The sequence below is a fragment of the Pipistrellus hanaki genome (genome assembly GCF_964339955.1).
Source record: "Pipistrellus hanaki genome assembly, chromosome: 7".
Classification (NCBI taxonomy): Eukaryota; Metazoa; Chordata; class Mammalia; order Chiroptera; family Vespertilionidae; genus Pipistrellus; species Pipistrellus hanaki.
This window is the reverse complement of record NC_140509.1, coordinates 78,386,396-78,405,719: the sequence shown is the minus strand read 5'-3', so window position 1 is coordinate 78,405,719 and position 19,324 is coordinate 78,386,396. Positions and strand designations below refer to the sequence as shown.

The 19,324-nt window shown below is 44.2% G+C and overlaps 1 protein-coding gene across 1 annotated transcript in view; it reads left to right on the top strand.

Annotated features, from left to right (window-relative positions):
- The first annotated feature begins 7,565 nt into the window (after positions 1 to 7,565).
- The window catches only part of SLC35F1 (solute carrier family 35 member F1), a 261,374-nt gene continuing 249,615 nt past the window's right edge, over positions 7,566 to 19,324 (top strand). The window contains exon 1 of the mRNA XM_084889941.1: positions 7,566 to 7,996. Within this exon, the coding sequence (XP_084746067.1) occupies positions 7,839 to 7,996 (158 nt within the window). The 5' untranslated portion in view covers positions 7,566 to 7,838. The remainder of the gene's footprint in view (positions 7,997 to 19,324) is intronic.

Here is a 19,324-nt window from a genome sequence, read left to right as displayed (position 1 = left end):
AGAGGTAACCATCTGACCCTTTGATTTATCCTATAATTCCCAGTAGGCTGCACCAAACAAAAAGCCTTTTCAGAACAGTGGGGACATTTTTTTCATGACTATTTCTGAAGCAATGGAAAACCAGCCTAACACACCGAGTGGTGGTTCTGTAGCAGTAAAGGTCTGCCTGCCTCTCTTACTCATTTCTTTTCTGGAAGTTCCAAAAGCAGAATTTTCTACTCCCGGTAGAGAGAAATAGATGTGGTGTGTGCGGGTCTTCAAGAAGATGAAACCGTTAAATACTTGGGAAATGGAAACTTCTTTTTATTTTCTGTTCATCCTCTCCACCTCCAGTTCGCTAAACAGGCCCACACGTACCAATTCTGCCGGGCACTGAGAAGACCATCTCCATAATGAATCATTAGGTACCACAGCCGACATCTGATTACTCTCTTTGATCTTGTCCACCAGCAGGCATTCAGTTCTTGGATGAAAATCCATTAGAGAAGATTTGACTTTTCCGTCTTTAAGAAAACTACCCCAATTATTTTTCAAGTGGTGACACTTTAGCCATTAGAATGCCCTCCCCGAATGGAATCCTACCTTCTCGTTAGGAGCAAACACAGCAGCTTCCTCCACACTGAACTGGACGGCTCTAACTCGGCTGGTCCTCCCACTGTCCCTCGGCTGGGCCATTTGTCTTCTGCTGATGATGCTTTCCAGGCACACTGGACAAGTAAACAATGGTGTCCCCGACACTCTGACAATATGATCGCATGCTTTGGGCCTGGGGAAACCCCGCAGGGAAGACAGTTATTTTACAGAAATCTTTTGTGAAGCAAGTGGTGGCTGGAAGCGAGGTGTCTGAAGTAGATGGATGCGCAGGGATCAGTATGTAGCTGGCAGGAGCAGCTGTGCTTAATCCTAAGAGAGCAGGAAGCCTTACAAAAGTGCCCACGGAGAAAAACCCTGGGTCTAGTGTTTACTGAGAATGGAGGGATGTTGCCAAAGTCCTTCCTGAGTTCTGAGTCCCATAGTTGCTCCCCTGTGGTGTCACGTGTAGTTCCTGTTGCTCTCAGTTCCACCGTGGCCCACTGGTCACCTTGCTTCTAGTCTCATTCGGACATTCCTGGGAGCAGTCCCTCTCGGAACGTTGTTCCCTCCTGTGGGAACCAGCATGAGAACCAGCTTGACTGTGTCTCAGCATTCCGCAATCCCTGCATGCTTTTATCTGATTCAACTGAGATTTTTGGCATAACCAGAAGGAATGAATTGGAAACGGGAAAACATTTAAAACTTCATACTAAGCATGATTTTCTCAATGTTCAAGGGGTAAGGGGGAAGCACTGAAGTTTATGACCTTACTAACTTTTAAATCTGAGATGTTCCGTTAGCACACTCTCTTGTTTTATCTCTGCCCTGTGAATCCCTCTTTCAGAAACTGCCATACTCACAGAATTATCTTGCTCAGGATCCATCATCTTACTCAGCAGCATTTTTTTTTTAAAGTGTGGGCAAGTCTATCTAGAAATATTTTTTAAAAAAGCAATACACACACATATATATACACATCATATATGTATGTGCATGTCTAGAATAGTCTACTAATGTATATATAAATAGTATAGTATACATACACACTTATATGTATGGTCATATATATAGTGGAACATACAATTATGCACTATTATATGTAATATCCTATATTATATAGTATATATATTACATATATATTACATATATTACATTAGATATATTTAATAAATGTGAAATTTTATTTGCTATTTTCAGGAGAAGCTTAGGCATTAAATTGTAGGATGTTTAAAAATATAGATACCTAAAATCTACAAAAACGTAAATATCTCTTTAAGTACATTTTAGTAAATTAGTCTTGATATTTTTAAATTAAAAAGCCCAGAAGCCTATTTTTAAAAATATATATTCTTATTGATTTCAGAGAGGAAGAGAGGGGGAGAGAGAAACAGAAGCACCAATGATGAGAGTCATTGATTGGCTGCCCCCTGCACACCTCACACTGGGGATCAAGCCAGCAAGTGTCCTGACTGGGAATGGAACCATGACCTCCTGGCTCCTATGTCCACACTCAGTCACTGAGCCACACCGATCATCTATTATGTCAAGGTCATAAACAAACAACACTCTGGTCAGCAGCTCCTCCAGAATACCCTGGGGAGGATAGAGTCAGCTGATGGTGAAATGTGTCCTATAAAAAGGCTTTTATAAACTGTAAGCCAATCATTTTATTTATATGCTGTGTCTGCCACATACTTGCAGTTTAATAAAGACTTGTTGAATGAACAAACGAACTAATGAATGTAAACCCCCATCCTCTCCTTCTATTCTTGCAGTAAATCTCTCTCTCTCTTTTTTTTTATTAAGATAATTAGATTTGGTTTTTGGTGCTTGCATTTTATAATCCTAACTGATATAGAATTTAATTCCTTTAAAAATGTATCTTATTTTATGGGAAGGTGAATTTAATCCAAACCTAGTATTTGCCAACAGACAGAGTTTGTTAGTTATCCTTATCTCGATGTGCCCTTGGATGCTAGTTAAAAGCCCTTCTCGGAAATGCAGTTGAATGGTAATAATTCTGAGCCCCCTTTGAGATGTTTAGTGGACTTCCTTCTAGTGCAGCTCTGTGGAACTGAGATGAGATCTGCTCCTACCCCTGCTTCCTGCCTTTCTAATATTCCGAGGGAATAACACACACAAGACCTTCAGTCCCCATGAATGCTGACATAAGCTCTTCCCTCCTCCCTTACCTAAACACTTTCTGGGACCACGCCTCCACATATTTCACCCCTTCCCTTTCCAAGCCCGTGTTCTGGAAGCGGCCAGTTCTGTGTGACAGTGGGAAGAGAGCTCCTGAGGGAGGCGGGGGTGGAGGAGGAACTCTGGCTTCTCAGGGAGCACCAGGCACAGGGCATGTGGCCCAGCTTTTCTGACTGAAGTGTTTCTGACCCACTAAGTCAGCAGTGGGGGGCAGAAAAGCGGTCACACTCCTTATTATTATGTGGATTCTCCATGGAGTTAGTTTTATCTGTTGTACACTCAGGAGAGATTCCTTTGAAATTCTGCAGGCCAACCTAGTATCATTTTTAAGTTGCAGTTTTGGAAATATGTACATCTTTTTGTGTGTGTGTGTTTCTGGGGAAAATATTTTAGTGGAAATTGAAGAGATCATCATGGAACTTAAATTTAAAAGGTCTAATGATTATTTATATACATGATATATTTTGAGTATTTTTCAGGCTTTTTTTTTTTTTTAAATCTAAATGTGGCATACACATGCAGGTTTGAATCAAACTAGTACGTACTGGCATTCATAGATGTCATGCTCCAATGATGTGATTCTCTAATTTGGAGGCACACCTTCAAGCTTTGAGCCTTTACCATTACAGTATTAGAACTCTAAATCCCCTACTTCCATCACAAATTCTTCCAGCCTCCATTAAAAGGCTCAGTGGTAAGTTTTAAAAATATTACACCTTCCTTGAAGTCCTCTGTTCTCTGTTGGGCCATTCTTTTCCAAAAATGGTGGTGGCCTTGGCATGACTTTCAGAGTTTGTCTGAAGCCTTGGCAGTCTCAACTTCCATTTTCCTCACTAATGACTGTTCTTGAAGTGCTTCTAAGTTCTTTGACTGTGGGAGTTATGCCCTATACTTTGGAAGAAGTCTACGGGACCACTGATTCACTCTGGTGTCCTGCACAGAGGAGATCCTTGGTGGTCATTGGTTGATTGATTACCATTAAGGCTGAAGTTGTTCTGTGTCAAATGGCAGGCTCACAGATTGGGATACTGAATCTCAGTTCTATAAGCCACTGGAAAACCACAGCGTGAATGGAGAAGGACTTACTATGGGGATTACATGTATTTTTTGATATTTTCTATGTTTGTAGTAAGCGCCTCCTATGTGCCATCTGATTTAATTTAGTCTTTCCTACAACTCCATTATTTCATTTTTACTAGCAGAAAAACTCGGGCCAGAAGAAATGAATTTTACAGTCATAGCAAATAGAACAATATTAACTACATAAATTTACATTCTGGGAGTGGAAAAGGAAAACCCAGAAGAGTTGTATGTATGGGAGGAATTCCTAAAATAAGAGGAAGACCAGGGTATCTGTCTATTGGAGAGAGAGCCCTGGTGGGGACATAGTTGTCATTCAATAGAGACTGGGAGTTCTAGAAGCACAGAACTTTGTCAAAGAAGCCACACCAGGGAATTTGGGCAGCAGCATAAGGGAATTAGGCATTTCTCTTATTAGTTAGCGTTTTATATCTCCTCATTATTAATTCCACTCAAGTTAGGCATCAAAAACTTCTATCAGAACAGTAGTCTTATTCCTGGTCATAAAAAGCCATGTTTCCTTTACTAATTGAGGCCTTGTCCGCTAATTGCCCTGCTGAGGGAAATGTACTCAGTTCCGTGTTTTCAGTTTGATTTTAAGAGTCTACTCCTTGAGGCCCTGTGGTTGGTGGATATGTCCCATATCTGCTCTGTCCAATAGAGTAACCACTAGCCACATGTGGCCAGGAAGCATTTGAAATGTGGCCAGTGTGCCTGAGGAATTGAAATGCAATTTTATTTAACTCGAATTAACTTGTAGCTACATTTCAATAGCCTCATGTAGCTAGTAGCTCCCCTATTGGACAAAAGGGAATTGATCAATTCCAGGTCACACATTGGACTGTTTCTACTGAATTCTTGTCTCAACAGAGCTTGTTCCTTTACAATCATGCCATTCCTTCCTGCTCTCAACTTACTCAATTAATTTTCTCTTTTATCACTTGTTTTTCAACAATTACCTGCTTGCTTCTAGTAGAAAATTTAAAACTGCTTTATTGGAAAATCTTTTCATAGAAGCAATGTTTTCCTCATTCCTCCCCATATTTGAAAAATAAAAATAATAGTTTGCAAAAGCTGTTTCTTTCCCTGTAACTTATTAATGCCAAGCTGTGTTTCCCAAAGTGTAGAGCATGTGCCTCTAGTGGCTTGAGAGATAATTTTAGGTGGTACAGTGTGAAGCATTTACATAATTTTATTACTTATTTTATTTTAATGACTATTGGGAAAATGTGGTTAGCACCTCAAATGTATAATTTTATGAATTATTATTGCTTAGCATGAAGCTAAAATAGACCTTTGCATGTTAGGGACTCATTTAAAACAAACAATATTAAGTAAATAGTAGTACAGGTGGTATGCAGATATAGCAAAACTTATTAATTTATTTAACAATGGCTGAACTCTGGGAAATGTGGCTGTTAACTAAACTTTAAAAAAATATTTATTTTTTTATAGAGAGGAAGGGAGAGGGAGAGGAAGCTAGAAAAATCAATGAGAGAGAAACACCGATTAGATGCCTCCTGCACACCTTTCACTGGGGATATGCCTACAACCAAGGTACTTGCCCTTGACTGGAATTGAACCTGGAACCTTTCAGTCCAGGCTCTATCCACTGAGCCAAACTGGTTAGGGCTGTTAACTAAACTTTTTCCATCAGCTTCAATTCATGCTACTTCCCACACGTTCTCTCAGCTTCAGCTTATTGGCATCCCTGCAAACCTCTGAGCACAGTTCTCATCAGGCCTTTCCTTACGTGGCTGCCCTTCTGCTATGGACCACTCCTCCACCAGGTGAGGTCTACACAACCACCAACACCAGATCAGATCCTCACAGATGCCATCCATGACACGCTTCTTCAACTCTTCTGTGAAGTGAGCTTCACCTGCCTTCTTATCCTCGTTGAAGGTTATTCATTCTTCCAGTGTAGCACTTACCCCTTGATCGTTTATTTGGTTGCATGTGGGTCTGTTTTGCTTTCTGGAATTGAGAATCCCTTCAAGGTAGAGGTGCTGTCTTTATTATCTTTGCACCGTAGAGTCAATTATAGTGTCCAGCACATAGTGTTAATGAAATATTTGTTAAGGGACAAACTCGATTTTTAAGTTAAACTTAATTATGTGAAGTCAATTTGAGCCACACCCTTCCCCTTCTCTTACATTCATCGTATTTGCGGGCAGCCTTTTGGCCATACAAGGCCAGCAAACGCTCAGAACGGCAAGGTCCATGCAGTATTAGCTAAGAGGAAACACAGAACTATTTTAAATTGGTGAGGACAAAACTGCAAAGCTCTCCAAAGCGAAAGCAAAACAATTTGAAAAAAATAACTCATGCCCTTGCTATCAAATAGTTTTCATACAGAATTCTATATTCAAATTATGCATTATTAAAAAATACTCTGCTTCACTGAATAAAGAAGATTTTTTTTTTTTGCGTTCAATTATGAACCTGGTCTATATTGATTTCTTTCACCAAGTAATTGCTTAACTCACCTTTTTATTTTGTCTGGTTAGCTGAATTACAAATATAACATTGCATAGCTCTTTGTTCTCAAGCTCAGATAAGATATGGACAAAGAAAATCTGAATACAATAAACTTTATATAAGCCTCCTTGTGTGAATGAGTCATTTACTTATGCCCAGGACAGTAAAAATATACAAGATAGTCAAGATTTATAGGAATAATTTCTGTTTGGATAAAATGTTAACTATATTACTTTCTAGAAGCTCTTGACCTTTTCTTTAAAGTGTTTTCCATCTTGGGTAAGCAATATATTTTGTTCAGTAGAGATTTCCTTCTATATCAGCTTCCCCCCTCTAACTTTAAATGAAGTCTGTCTAGTAGGTAGGGCTTTGTCCCATTTATGTATTTTTAAAATACATATGCTTTTATTGATTTCAGAGAGGAAGAGAGATGGAAAAAGAGATAGAGAGAGGCATCAATGATGAGAATCATTTATCGGCTGCCTCCTGCCCGCCCCACACTGGGGATTAAGCTCACAACCTAGGCTTATGCCCTGACCTCCTGGTTTATAGGTCGACACTTAACCACTGAGCCATGCTGGCCAGGCTATCTATCTACCTATCTATCTATCTATCTATCTATCTATCTATCTATCTATCTATCTATTTTTTGTAACAGTACTTGATTTTTTGAGACTGTAGGACAAATTTCTAAGTCCATTTCTTCATTGTCAGTCAATCATCTGACAAATGCTCATTACATGCCAGACAGTAGACTGAGTGATGGGATAGAAGTAGAATGAGACAAGATGCTGTAGCGCATGAAACTTCCAGCCTGGAGCCCTGATGCTGTTGGGTGTACAGGGGGTGCAGTGGTTGCCCTGTGGGGTCATCCAATAGGGTCATCCAATGGGGCCATCCCATGGGGCCCAGGGTCCGGGGAGCCTTCTGCGGGAGGGACCCCTGAGCTAGTTAGTGAACAATAAGGCACGCCAGCTGAATCAGGAGGACAGGCTGTTCGGAGGGAGCGGTGCCGAGGCGCCGCGGAGCGCCCTCTGGCGGGAGCAGGACGCAGTGCCCCCGCCCAGGCCCCCTCTCCCCGCCGCCGCCGCCGGGCGCCCCTCCCGCTCGGGGTTCACTCTCGGGCTCTCACTCCGCGAGCGGAGCCACAGCCGCAGCTCTCCCGGCGGAGCGGCGAGCGGGGCCGGCGCGGGGACGATCGCCCGAGGAGCCCAGCCCCGCGCTCCCGGGGACTCATCGGGGACCGGGGCGGCTCTGCGTCCCCGCGCGGCACCCTCCGCGGCCATCGGCGGGGCGGCCCGGACTCGGGAGCCTCGGGGAGCCCCGGGCCCGGCAGGAGCGCGGCGGGCTGGGCGGGGGCAGCGCGGCGGCCGTAGCCGGGCCGCCTCCCCGCCGCGCTCGGTGCCAGCAGGACCGCCTCCCCCGCCGCCGGGCCCCGCGCCCTCCCGCCCCGCGCCGCGCGATGTGCGGGGCTGCGCTCTGAGCCCGCCGCCGCCGCCGCGATGATCCCCCCGGAGCCGGCGCCGCAGCCGCCGCAGCCGCCGCTGCCGGCCCTGCCCAGCCATGTGGTGACCACCATCGAGCACCTGCCGGCCGAGGCCGGCCTGTCCGCCTCCGCCCGGGCCGGCGTGCGCCAGCGGCTCCGCAAAGTGCTGAACAGGTGAGCCCCGGCGGGCGGGCTGCGGGCGCTTACCCGGGTCTCCCTCTGCCCCACCCCGGGTCCCCTCTGCTCCCGCCCGGGGTCCCCTCTGCCCCCACCCCGGGTCCCCTCTGCCCCCGCCCGGGTCTCCCTCTGCCCCACCCCGGGTCCCCTCTGTCCCCACCCGGGGTCCCCCCCTCTGCCCCCACCCCGGGTCCCCTCTGCCCCCACCCCGGGTCCCCTCTGCCCCGCTCGGGGTCCCCTCTGCCCTCACCCCGGGTCTCCTCTGCCCCCACCCAGGTCCCCCCCTCTGCCCCCACCCCGGGTCCCCCCCTCTGCCTCAACCGGGTCCCCTCTGCCCCCACCCCGGGTCCCCTCTGCCCCGCCCGGGGTCCCCCCCTCTGCCCCACCCGTGTCCCTCCCTCTGCCCCACCCGGGGTCCCCTATGCCCCCACCGGGGTCCCCTCTGCCCCCACCCCGGGTCCCCCCCTCTGCCCCACCCGGGTCTCCCTCTGCTACCACCCGGGTCCCCTCTGCCCCACCCCGGGTCCCCTCTGCCCCCACCCCGGGTCCCCCCCTCTGCCCCACCCGGGTCTCCCTCTGCCCCACCCGGGTCCCCTCTGCCCCCACCCGGGCCCCCTCTGCCCCCACCCGGGCCCCCTCTGCCCCCAGGGGACCGCAGGCCCTCGGGGACGGACGGAGTGTGGCTGGGGAGACGGAGGGAACGGAGGGGAGAGGCCGCGCAGCTTCGTCCCAGACCCGGGCGAGCCGAGCGGAGCCCCCGCGGCCCCCGGAGTTCGGGGAGGCGGGGTGCCTGCCCGGGGCGGGTGTCCCCCGCGCCCCGCACACGCGCGCTGCTCGCTCCGCTTTCGCACTCGCACCCCGGCTTTGCGCCCCGGAGCCGGGGGGGGGGGGGATGAGGGGGGGACCCCGGGGTGGCCGGGCGGAGGCGGGAGGCGTGGGGCCTCCAGCTGCCGCCGGCCCCGCCGGGCTGTCCCTGCCCCGCGCCCCGCGCCCCGTGCCCCGCTGGGCCAGGGATGGGGTGGCGGGCAGGTGGGGGACCCGCTTCTGCCCGGGCCGGTGGCGAGGCGGGAGGCCTGGGTCAGACCCCGCAAAGTGCAGAAAGCGTGCGGGAAAGGGTGCTCAGGAGGCGCCCGGTGATGCCCAGCCGGCGGGAGGCAGAGGCGAGCGCGGGCCCGCACCTCCAGCGCCGGGATCTGCGCGGGACCTGGCCCGGGGCTGCGGGGGGCTGGCCTGGGGACCGGGCTGGTGGGAAGAGGGGGGCCCTCTTGGCGCCCCTGACTCGACTGCGATGTATGCGAAAGGGACTTTTTCTACTTAAGGAACTTGACATGGTGGAAGCGCTGACGCTCACACACCGTGGAGAGAACTGGTGGTGTGTGTGTTTATTTGGGTGCGTGTGCGCGTTTCCCTGCGTCTGGAGGGGTCACTCTGTTCTTACAGGTTTCTGGGTGGCGCTGGGTCGGGTCATTGAGATTCTCTGAGAAATCGACATGGAGCTCTTGAAAAGCTCTAGAGGGAGCACAACATATGTACAGGAAGAGAAGCTTGAAAAAAAACACAAAAAACCACACAAAACCCTTGATTTTAAGAGTATGGTTTAATGTACTTATATCAAATCCAAACCATCCAAGAGTCCCTTGTGAAGACTTAACACGCATGTTAGCTTCCTCGTGGGGGGCTTCTGTATGTTTCTGTGTGTTAGCAGACAAGAAGACATGCACTCTGAAGTGAGTCGTGGCTTGGTACCTGAAAGGCAAGCCTTCACTTCACTTTGGTTTGTAGCTTAGAACCACGGCTTCCCGAATAGGACACTTAAAAAGCTAAGGAGCAGAGTAAGTCAAGAAGATGCTGGCTCCGTACATATTATGTGGGTTTCCTATTCTTTCTGATCACCTGTGCGTTTTTAAATTGTAAGTGTCTTGGCATTTGGTTATTTAAAATTTTAAGCAGAACATGTTCATTATTCATTTCTCTCATCAAACTGGAAAAATGTGCAATAATTCATTTATCTTTGCTTGATTATAATGTCTTATTGATTCTGTGCAGGTTATTTCTTATTTCTTTTAAAAATGTATTTCTTTATTTATTTCAGAGGGGGAGGGAGAAGGGGAGAGAGATAGAGACATCAATGATGAGAGAGAATCATTGATGGGCTGCCTCCTGCATGCCCCCTACTGGGGATGGAGCCTGCAACCCACGCATGGGCCCTTCGCTGGAATCGAACCTGGGACCCTTCAGTCCCACTGGCTTGGCTCTATCCACTGAGCCAAGCCAGCTAGGGCGATTTCTTGATATTTAATGAAGCTTAAAGTGCAGAATGACAAGATCACTGAAGTAGGAGTGAGGAGGCTTGGCTTGTCACCATTCCTCTACTACTCATTAGCCATTGGCTTATGCAGAGCTGTTCATCAGCTCGGACCTCAGTTGCTTCATTTGCAAAATGGGTTTTATAATATTTTTCTTACACCGCTTAACATAGTTTTGAGACTTAGATGAGATTATACAGAAGAATGTATAAGGCTTGACACCAATTCATTTATTCAACTGCTTTCTGTTGTTTGAGTTGGGTCTGGGGAATATCATAAGCAAATTAAGTTAAGTCATGGTGCATCATGGATAGGCCTTTGTGTTTAATTAAGCCTCCAGTGGTCTGTGATAGGATTCCTACTATTCCTAATTTATAGAGGAAGAACTTAGACTAAAAGGTTGGATCAGTGACATTTAATCACAGGTACATCTGTGAATGGAACCTTAGGGTAGTTTTTAGACTTCTACTAAAATATTTGTCTTTTAGAGTTCTCCAGAGTGCTCAGTATAATATTTTGTATTGAGTTGAAAACTCTTTTTCTATCCTTAAAGGATAAGAAGACAATATTTCTTTTGAGGAGGAGGACCTTTGAGAAGGAGATTGAAAAAAATCAGAATACATGTAAAAGCCTTCATGGGATAATTTTGTTAGCATGCTGATGTGCTTGGCCTTTGAGCCATGATCAGTTCAACAGGAGACAGAGCTGGTGGCGGCTGCTAACAGAGTGAGTGGGCTCAGGAGTGTGGCAGAGTGCCAGTGCTTAGGTGTGGTTCCTTTCTGGTTTGAACCATCCAGGTGTGTTGGGGAAATCAGTCATGATTATAAGGCTGGTTCTGTGTGGCCAAATCGTAAACATCTTTGTTCACATTCTAAAAACTTATGATCACTTTTCCTTCTTTTTCTCTTCCCCTTTTCCTTAAAAAGGAGTGTTAGACTGCGAGCAATGCAAGCCTGGTGAACACCTGTCATAGTCTATAGCGATAGCTCCCTGCCAACTAAGAGAAAGACAGGGAAACACATATGCTAGCTCTATCACATCTACCTAGGAACAGATACAGCGAGAAGTACTGATTAATAATTAATTAAAAGGGCTTGTTCTCAAGAAGCTTAGAATGAAAGGGTAGTGTTACCTTAATGAAATCTGTCTCACATGATCCTGCATCATTTATTTCCCCCCCCTTTAAAAGCTTGTACATTCGGAATGCTGCATTTTGTACAGGACAATTGGGCATCTCTCCCCCACCCCTCCACCCCACCCCATTCTATTCCAAATTGTTTTGGCAGTGAAATGCAAGAGACACAAGAGGATTTAAACTAAACGCTGGGACAATTGTTACTTCTTTAGTTCCCATAGGTTTAGAATAATGCATTGGTTTGAAGAAGGAACACGTTATGGTCAACTCTTCTTTACTTTCTTCTCAGTGTAGAACAGTATTTATTACTCTGCCATGGGCAAGCAAGATATAACAAAAAAGAAAATAGTTCAAGGGCAACAGGTGATGACCCTCTCACAGGAACTGCTGATATCTGTAGATTTTTAAGAAACATACAGAAGCAGATACTGCTCTGTATAGTATCCAAATATTTTCTCCTCTAAAATGATTGCTTAATGAATGTTTATGAAAACATGTGACAGCTTCTTTTGTGTTTTGTATGTGCATCGTTTTATTTATCTTTTCCCACTTGAATATTATTTTCAAACACTGACAAAAATAACTATGAAGTTCTAGTTTTGACCCACTTTCTTCCCACTAAGAGACGGATACATTGGGATGTCTCTCGTGATAAAGGATTTCTGCCTTTTCGAGTCTTGTAGTGGGGATGTCTAATGAATGGAATGGAACCGGGTTACCTAATCTTTTGATTTGGAACTAACTGGTTTATGTCCAATGTACATCTTGATTTACTTTAATCAATTTTCAAATTTCTGAAACTTTAAAAAATTGGAGACCAGGGAGCAATAAGGAAACTACATAAGAGAGTTGGTAGCAAGCCTACATAAAATCAACGTCTATGCTGGAAGTTACTATCTGTATATATTGCTTTTCTGAGTCATTAATTAAGGTGGACAGAACATGGTGAACCAGCAAAATTGCTTTCAGGGAACTGGGCTATTCTGAACTAACTATTAGGTACCGTTGATAACAACATATAATTTATGCGATCCCTTTTTTATCAAATGGGAAAGCTTTTGTTAAAAAAATGACAGTGAGGCTCTTCCTCAAGCTGCTCCTTTTAACAGATGTCAAAACGAAAGGGGAAGATCAAGTAGTAATGAGCATAATTGATACAAAATATGCCAAATGGAACTGGATGGTGTGATTAAAAACAGACATTTGTAAGATCAGTAGTAAACAAAGGATGTCTGGAGGGTGCACTTATTTTTAACTCAAGGACAAAATGATAAAAATAAAACATCAAGTATTTTCATTTTTATGCACAAGGCTTGGAGAGATGAATGTTTATATTAAGATGATCCATACCCAAGTAATTAATATTAATGTGTAATAAAATAGACATATCTTAGTGTGTTTCTTTTTTACATTTACTTGAAGCACTGAAACACTCAAAATCCTTCAGTGCTTAAGGGTCATCATAATAGAAATCTATTTTTTACTCTGCCTTGCTATAGATGCAGATGATATAGGAATTTCAGTTGGGTGCCCAATGCAAGAGCTGATTTATTATTTAGTTGTCATTTCCCATATAAGTAGAATGAAGAATATCAAAGTATCACTACCAGGTGTTAGTTTATCTTTCTCATTCAAGTTCAGGCCAATGAGCATTCGCTGCATATTGTTCAAAGACATTAATTCTTTAAAAATATATATATATATTTTATTGATGTTTTTACAGAGAGGAAGGGAGATTGGTAGAGAGCTAGAAACATTGATGAGAGAGAAACACACCCACCACTGGGGATGTGCCCACAACCAAGGTACTTGCTCTTGACTGGAATCGAACCTGGGACCATTCAGTCCACAGGCCGACACTCCATCCACTGAGCCAAACCAGTCAGGGCAAGACCTTCATTCTTGATTATGTTTCTAAACCAGTATGCTTTGGAAGTCGAACTCCAATAGACACATGGAAATAAGTATCCCATAAAATGTACTATCTTAAACACTTGTAAGTATAAAGTAGAGCAGTGTTAACTATATATGCATTGTTATGTAACAAATCTCTAGACATTTTTCATCTTGCAAAACTGGAACTTTATATTCATTGAGTTCAACAGCTTCTATTTTCCCTTTCCCCACTGGACCTGGCAATCACCATTCTACTTTCTGTTTCTAAGAGAACTATTTCAGATACCTCATAGAAATGAAATGGTGCAGTGTTTGTCTTCCTGTGATTTGTTTGTTTTACTTAGCATAATGTCCCAAGGTGCATCCACATTTTCACAAATGCAGGATTTCTTTTTTAAGGCTAACTAATATTTCATTTATGTATATACCACATTTTCTTTATCAACTTATCTGTTGGTGGACATTTAGATTGCTTCCCTTTCTTGACTATTATGAATAAAGCTGTAATGAAATGAATGTGCAGGTATCGTTTTGTTTTCCAGACATATAGATCAATGGAACAGAATAGAGAGCCCAGAAATAGAGAACCTATTATATGCCTTTATACCCAATTAATAGTTGACAAAGAATGGAAAAAGATACAATGGGCTAAAGATAGTCTATTCAATAAATGGTGTTGGGAATATTGGAAAGATACATGCAAAGAATGAAACTAGACCACTTTCTTAAACCATATGTAAGAATAAACTCAAAGTGGATTAAAGACTTAAATGTTAGATTAAAAACCATAAAAATCCTTTAAGAAAACATAGTAAAATCTTGGACATTTCTTATAGCAACTTTTTTTTTTTTTTTTTTTTTGTATATCTCCTTGGGCAAGGGAAACAAAAGAAAAAGTAAACAAATTAACAAATTAGACTACATCAAACCAAAAAGTTTTTCTCAGCAAAGGAAGTCATCAGCAAAATCAAAAAACAACCCACTGAGTGGAAAAATATATTTGCCATTGATACATCTGATAAGAGGTTAATATCCAGAACTTATAAAGGATTTAAAAACTCAACACCAAAAACAAACAATGCAATTAAAAAATGGGCAAAGATCTGAGTAGATACTTCTCCCAAGAGGACATACAGCTGAGTAATAGACATATGAAAAGATGCCTAATGTCACTAATCATCAGAAAAATGCAAATTAAAAACCACAACAAATGAACAAACAATGGCAAGAATGGAGAAAATGCACATTTGCTAGGAATGTAGATTGGTGTAGCCACTGTAGAAAGCAGTATAGAATTACTCAAACACTTAAAAATGAAACTTCCTTGTGACCCAGGGATTCCACTTCTGGGGATATATTCAAAGAAACCTGAAACACTAATTTGGAAGAATATATGCACCCCTATGCTCATTGCAAGGTTATTTACATTAGCCAACATTTGGAAGCAGCCCAGGTAGTCATCAGTAGATGAGTGGATAAAAAAGCTGTGCTACATTTACACAATGGAATACCACCCAGCCATAAAAAAGAAGGAAATCTTATCCTTTGCAACAGCATGGATAGACCTGAAGAGCATATGCTAAGTGAAATAAACAAACACCACTCATTACCTCTCTATCTCATCACCCAACTTTAATTCTCTGTATAGTATTTAGCACAATTGAATTTTTTCTTATATATTTGTTTATTGCCTGCCACCAACTAGAATGTAGTCTTCATCAGAGTGGCAGCCTTCATGTCTTGTTCCCTGCAGTATCCACAATAGCAAGATGGTGCATCTTACCTGCTCAATAATTGTTTGTTGAATTGCTGAATAGATCCCACTCTGTGCCCCACCCCAGAGCTAGAAGTGAAGCCACACCAGTGTCCAGCCACTCACACTGACCCTTTTTGGTAAACCTGGAGGGATAGCACGTTCCACTAGAACCCAAAGCTAGGCCTGTAGGCCAAGAGAGGAGCTTGTGTTTTATTCTAAGTGGAATAGGGAGTAATGACGGTTTTAGCAGAGGAACAATCTGGTTAGTATTTTGAAAAGAGCACCCTGATTGTTGTTGGAGAATGGATTGTAGAACAGCTAAGTGGCTTCTGGAGGAAAGATGTTTGAAGCTTGGACTGGAGGGAGTGATGGAGGTGAAGAGAAACGATAGATTCGCAGTGATTTGCATTGAAAGATGCAACCCACAGGGCCGGATGAGTGATTTGATGAGGCTGTTGAAGGAAAGAATAAAGACAAATGACAGTTTTTTGAGGTGTGAGAAATTGGGTGAGTAATGGTACCATTATGTATCATGTGTACTGATTAATAATGTAGATTTTGTAATAAAAGAAAACCCGATAATTTCAAGAGAAACATCAAAAGTGTTTTATTCAGAGTAATGTCCATTGCTAGGTATACATTTCCTCCATCTTTCAGGTAATTTGTGGATACCCTCCCAATAGAACTTTTCTTGTTTTGAGGCAAACCATTCAGAGACCTAATTTTCCACTTCTTTGTACATTTTGAAGTGCTGCTCAGAAAGTGCGTGTGCCATCAATTGGAACAAGTGGTGATCTGGAGGAACAAGGTCTGGTGAATACAGCGGGTGGGTTAATACTTCCCAGGCAAGATCTTTTAATGTGTCTTTAATTGGTTTTGAAGTGTGTGATGGTGCATCATCATGAAGCAAAATTACTTTGCCGTGTCTTCTGGCCCATTCTGGTTGTTGCACAATCAAAGCGTGGTTCAAATTGATTATTTGTTGTTGGTAGTGATCAGTATTAAAGGTTTCATCTGGTTTTAGAAGCTCATAATACACCACAGCTTCCTGATCCCACCAAACGCAGAGCGTTGTCTTCTTTCCAAAGCAATTTGGCCTTGCAGTAGATGTTGATGGTTGATCTGGATCAACCCATGATTTTGTATGTTTGGGATTCTCAAAATAAATCCACTTTTCATTGCAAGTCACAATTCAATGCAAAAAAGACTTTTTTTTTCGTGCCGTTGAAGCAACATTTTACTGATGACTTTTGGTTTTTCCTTTTGTCTTTCATTCAGTTGATGTGGCATCCATTTTCCTTTTTTTAAAATCTTTCCCATTGCTTATAAACAATCAGAAATTGTTTACTGAGAAATGTTTAATCTTTCTGCAAGTTGTTTGTGAGTTTGACACGTATCTTCATCCAATAATACTTGTAATTGTTGGTCTTCAAACTTTTTCGATTGACCTGGACGTTCTTTGTCTTTCTTGTCAAAATCATCACTTTTAAAGCATTTAACCAGCATTCACAAGTATCTTGAGATGGAGCATGTTCACCATAAGCTTCCTGAAGTATACGATAACTTTCAGTAGCACTTTTCTTCGAAATAAAGTGATGAATTATAACTTCCCGCAAATACTCTTTTTTTTGGCATGAAATTTGACATTTTTAAGTGTAAAAATATCTATGATGTTAACACCTTAAGAAACTGTAACATATGAAGTTTTGAAGCTTGCTATTAATACAACAAAATAGCATATATAGCAAATCGCCTATATATATATCAGCATACATGTAACTCGATCTATTGAAAAAAAATCTGCATTATTAAGCGGTACACCTGTTAAGATGGGGAAGACTGGTGGAGGAACATGTTTGAGAATAGAAAGTAAAGAGTTTTCTATGGCAAGTTACATGAGAGATTTCTGAGGGAAACCTCCGATGACAGGTGGAGGATGGGATTCTGAGGAGGAATCAGGGGCTAGGGATTTGGATTTGCCAGTCACTAGGGATGGTCTTGTGTGGACAGAGAAGAGGGTCCCCATCTGGGGAGCACACTAACTTCCTAGTCAAATAGAGGAGGAGGACCCAGCAAAGGAACTGGAGAAGGAGGGGTCTGTAGTAGGACAGTGTGGTGTTCAGAAGCCAAATGAAGGAAGTGTTTTTTTTTTTTTAATTTATATTTTATTGATTTTTTACAGAGAGGAAGGGAGAGGGATAAAGAGTTAGAAACATGGATGAGAGAGAAACATTGATCAACTGCCTCCTGCACACTCTTCACTGGGGATGTGCCCTCAACCAAGGTACATGCACTTGACCAGAATTAAACCCGGGACCCTTGAGACCACAGGCTGACACTCTATCCACTGAGCCAAACCAGCTAGGGCTGGAAGTGTTTAAGAGGGAGGAAATAAGCAGTGGGCTGTGCTGAGTAATTAAGGGCAGGGAAATGATCAGAGAACCTTGGGTTCCATGACAAGCACAGGCTCAGAGCAGTGGTGCCAATGGAACCTGGATGGAATGGTTCGGGGAGGGAACTTGAGGTGAGCGTTCAAATGTAACTTTTGTGATGTTTTGCCTTACCCAGGAGCAAAGTAAAGGGAGAGGCTTTTACCAGAGGGGGCAATGCAGAGGGCCGGTGGGCCATCGGGAGGAGCCAGGATTCTCTACCTGGTACAGGAGGGGAGCACAGAAGTGTGGGTTATGTGAAGGTAATTGGTGGGTTTCGTGGTGGGAATAAAAGGCTGTTCCTGGCAGGTGGCTTCTCTTCTGTGAATTCTGAACAAGGGTCTCAGTTGAGGATGATGGTGTAGGTAGGGGGGGAGGGGTAGGATACTTATATGGAGAGAAGTGGGAACTTGTCCTTTTGAAGAGTCTGAAAGGATGCCACACACCAGAGAAGCAGAGTAGGATTTCAGGGCAGTGTTCTGTGCTCACTTGACATTTGTAGGGGAGAGGTTGGGATGGGATGGACAGAAAGATGCTACTGCTGTTAGAATAGGTCTTGGAAAGGGCTAACTCAGAAACAGGTCCGGCCCAAGTAACATGCCAGCAAGGACCACCAGTGAATTCAGCTACGAAAAAGTGAGTGTGTGTGTGTGTGTGTGTGTGTATTTATTTACATTTACATTTACATTTACATTTATATTTATTTATATTTATATATTTAAAACCTCACTTGAAGATGTTTTTTCCCACTGATTTTCAGATAGAGTGAAAGGAGGAGGTGGTGGGGGAGAGAAATATTGATGTGAGAGAGAGACATTGATTGCCTCCAGTACATGCTCCAGCTGGGGATCAAGCCTGCAACCGAGATACGTGCCCTTGATGGGGAATGGAACCTGAGACCCTTCGGTTTGGGGGTGTGGGGTGTGTTGATGCTCTAACCACTGAGAAACCAGTTAGGATGAAAAGTGAGGACATTGCTGTAGGACGTATTTAAGGGAGCCCAGGAGGATTTTGGTTGTGATCATATTTGGGAGTGGGCTGTGGGAGAAAGACAGGGGAATTCAAAGTCGCTTAGAGATTCTGCTTCTGAGCCATTGGAGCGATAGTGTCTGTCCCCTTCAGCGTGTGATACGTTTTGTCTCAGGCAGCTGATTTTTTTGGGGTAGGGGGGCGGTCTCAATTTTCTCATTTGTGAACCAATTTAAATAACCCTAGCCCTTCCTTCACCATCACGTTTTTGGGGATTTTTAAGTGAAAGAACATCTGGAAGAGGGCTGGGAGAGCTGCCCGGCAGTCAGTGTGCCATTGTGATCCTGGTCACAGGATTAAAACGAGAGCCCAGCTTTCCTGGCTTCGGGCTGTCACCAGGGCAGTGATAGACGCTGACCTGGGCCCCCGGCACACAGAGGGCTTAGACGCAGACACTGCTCTGGCCCCGTCCTTGTCAGATTCTCAGGAGCTTGTCAAACCCGCCCATCTGTGAACAAGGCACAAGCCTGTGGACTTCAGGGTGTTTCTGTTTTGGAAGCTACATATATTCAAATGGGTTTTGTCTTCAGCAAGCCCCGACTCGGGAAGCCTGATCTGCAGAAGGCATGTCGGATTGCGGCCCTGCCGGATGATGCTTCGGAGGTACCTGTGGTCTCTAAGGGAGAGTTTGACAGGCTTCAGGGGAGAAGGGCTAGTGCCTCTTGAACTGGAGAGGTTTCAAAATGAGCCTGGGCCTCCAAGGCTCCACAGAGGCAGGCCGTGGGCAGACAGAGCCGCTCAGAAGGAAGGGACAGAGCAGCTTTAATGTGCTAA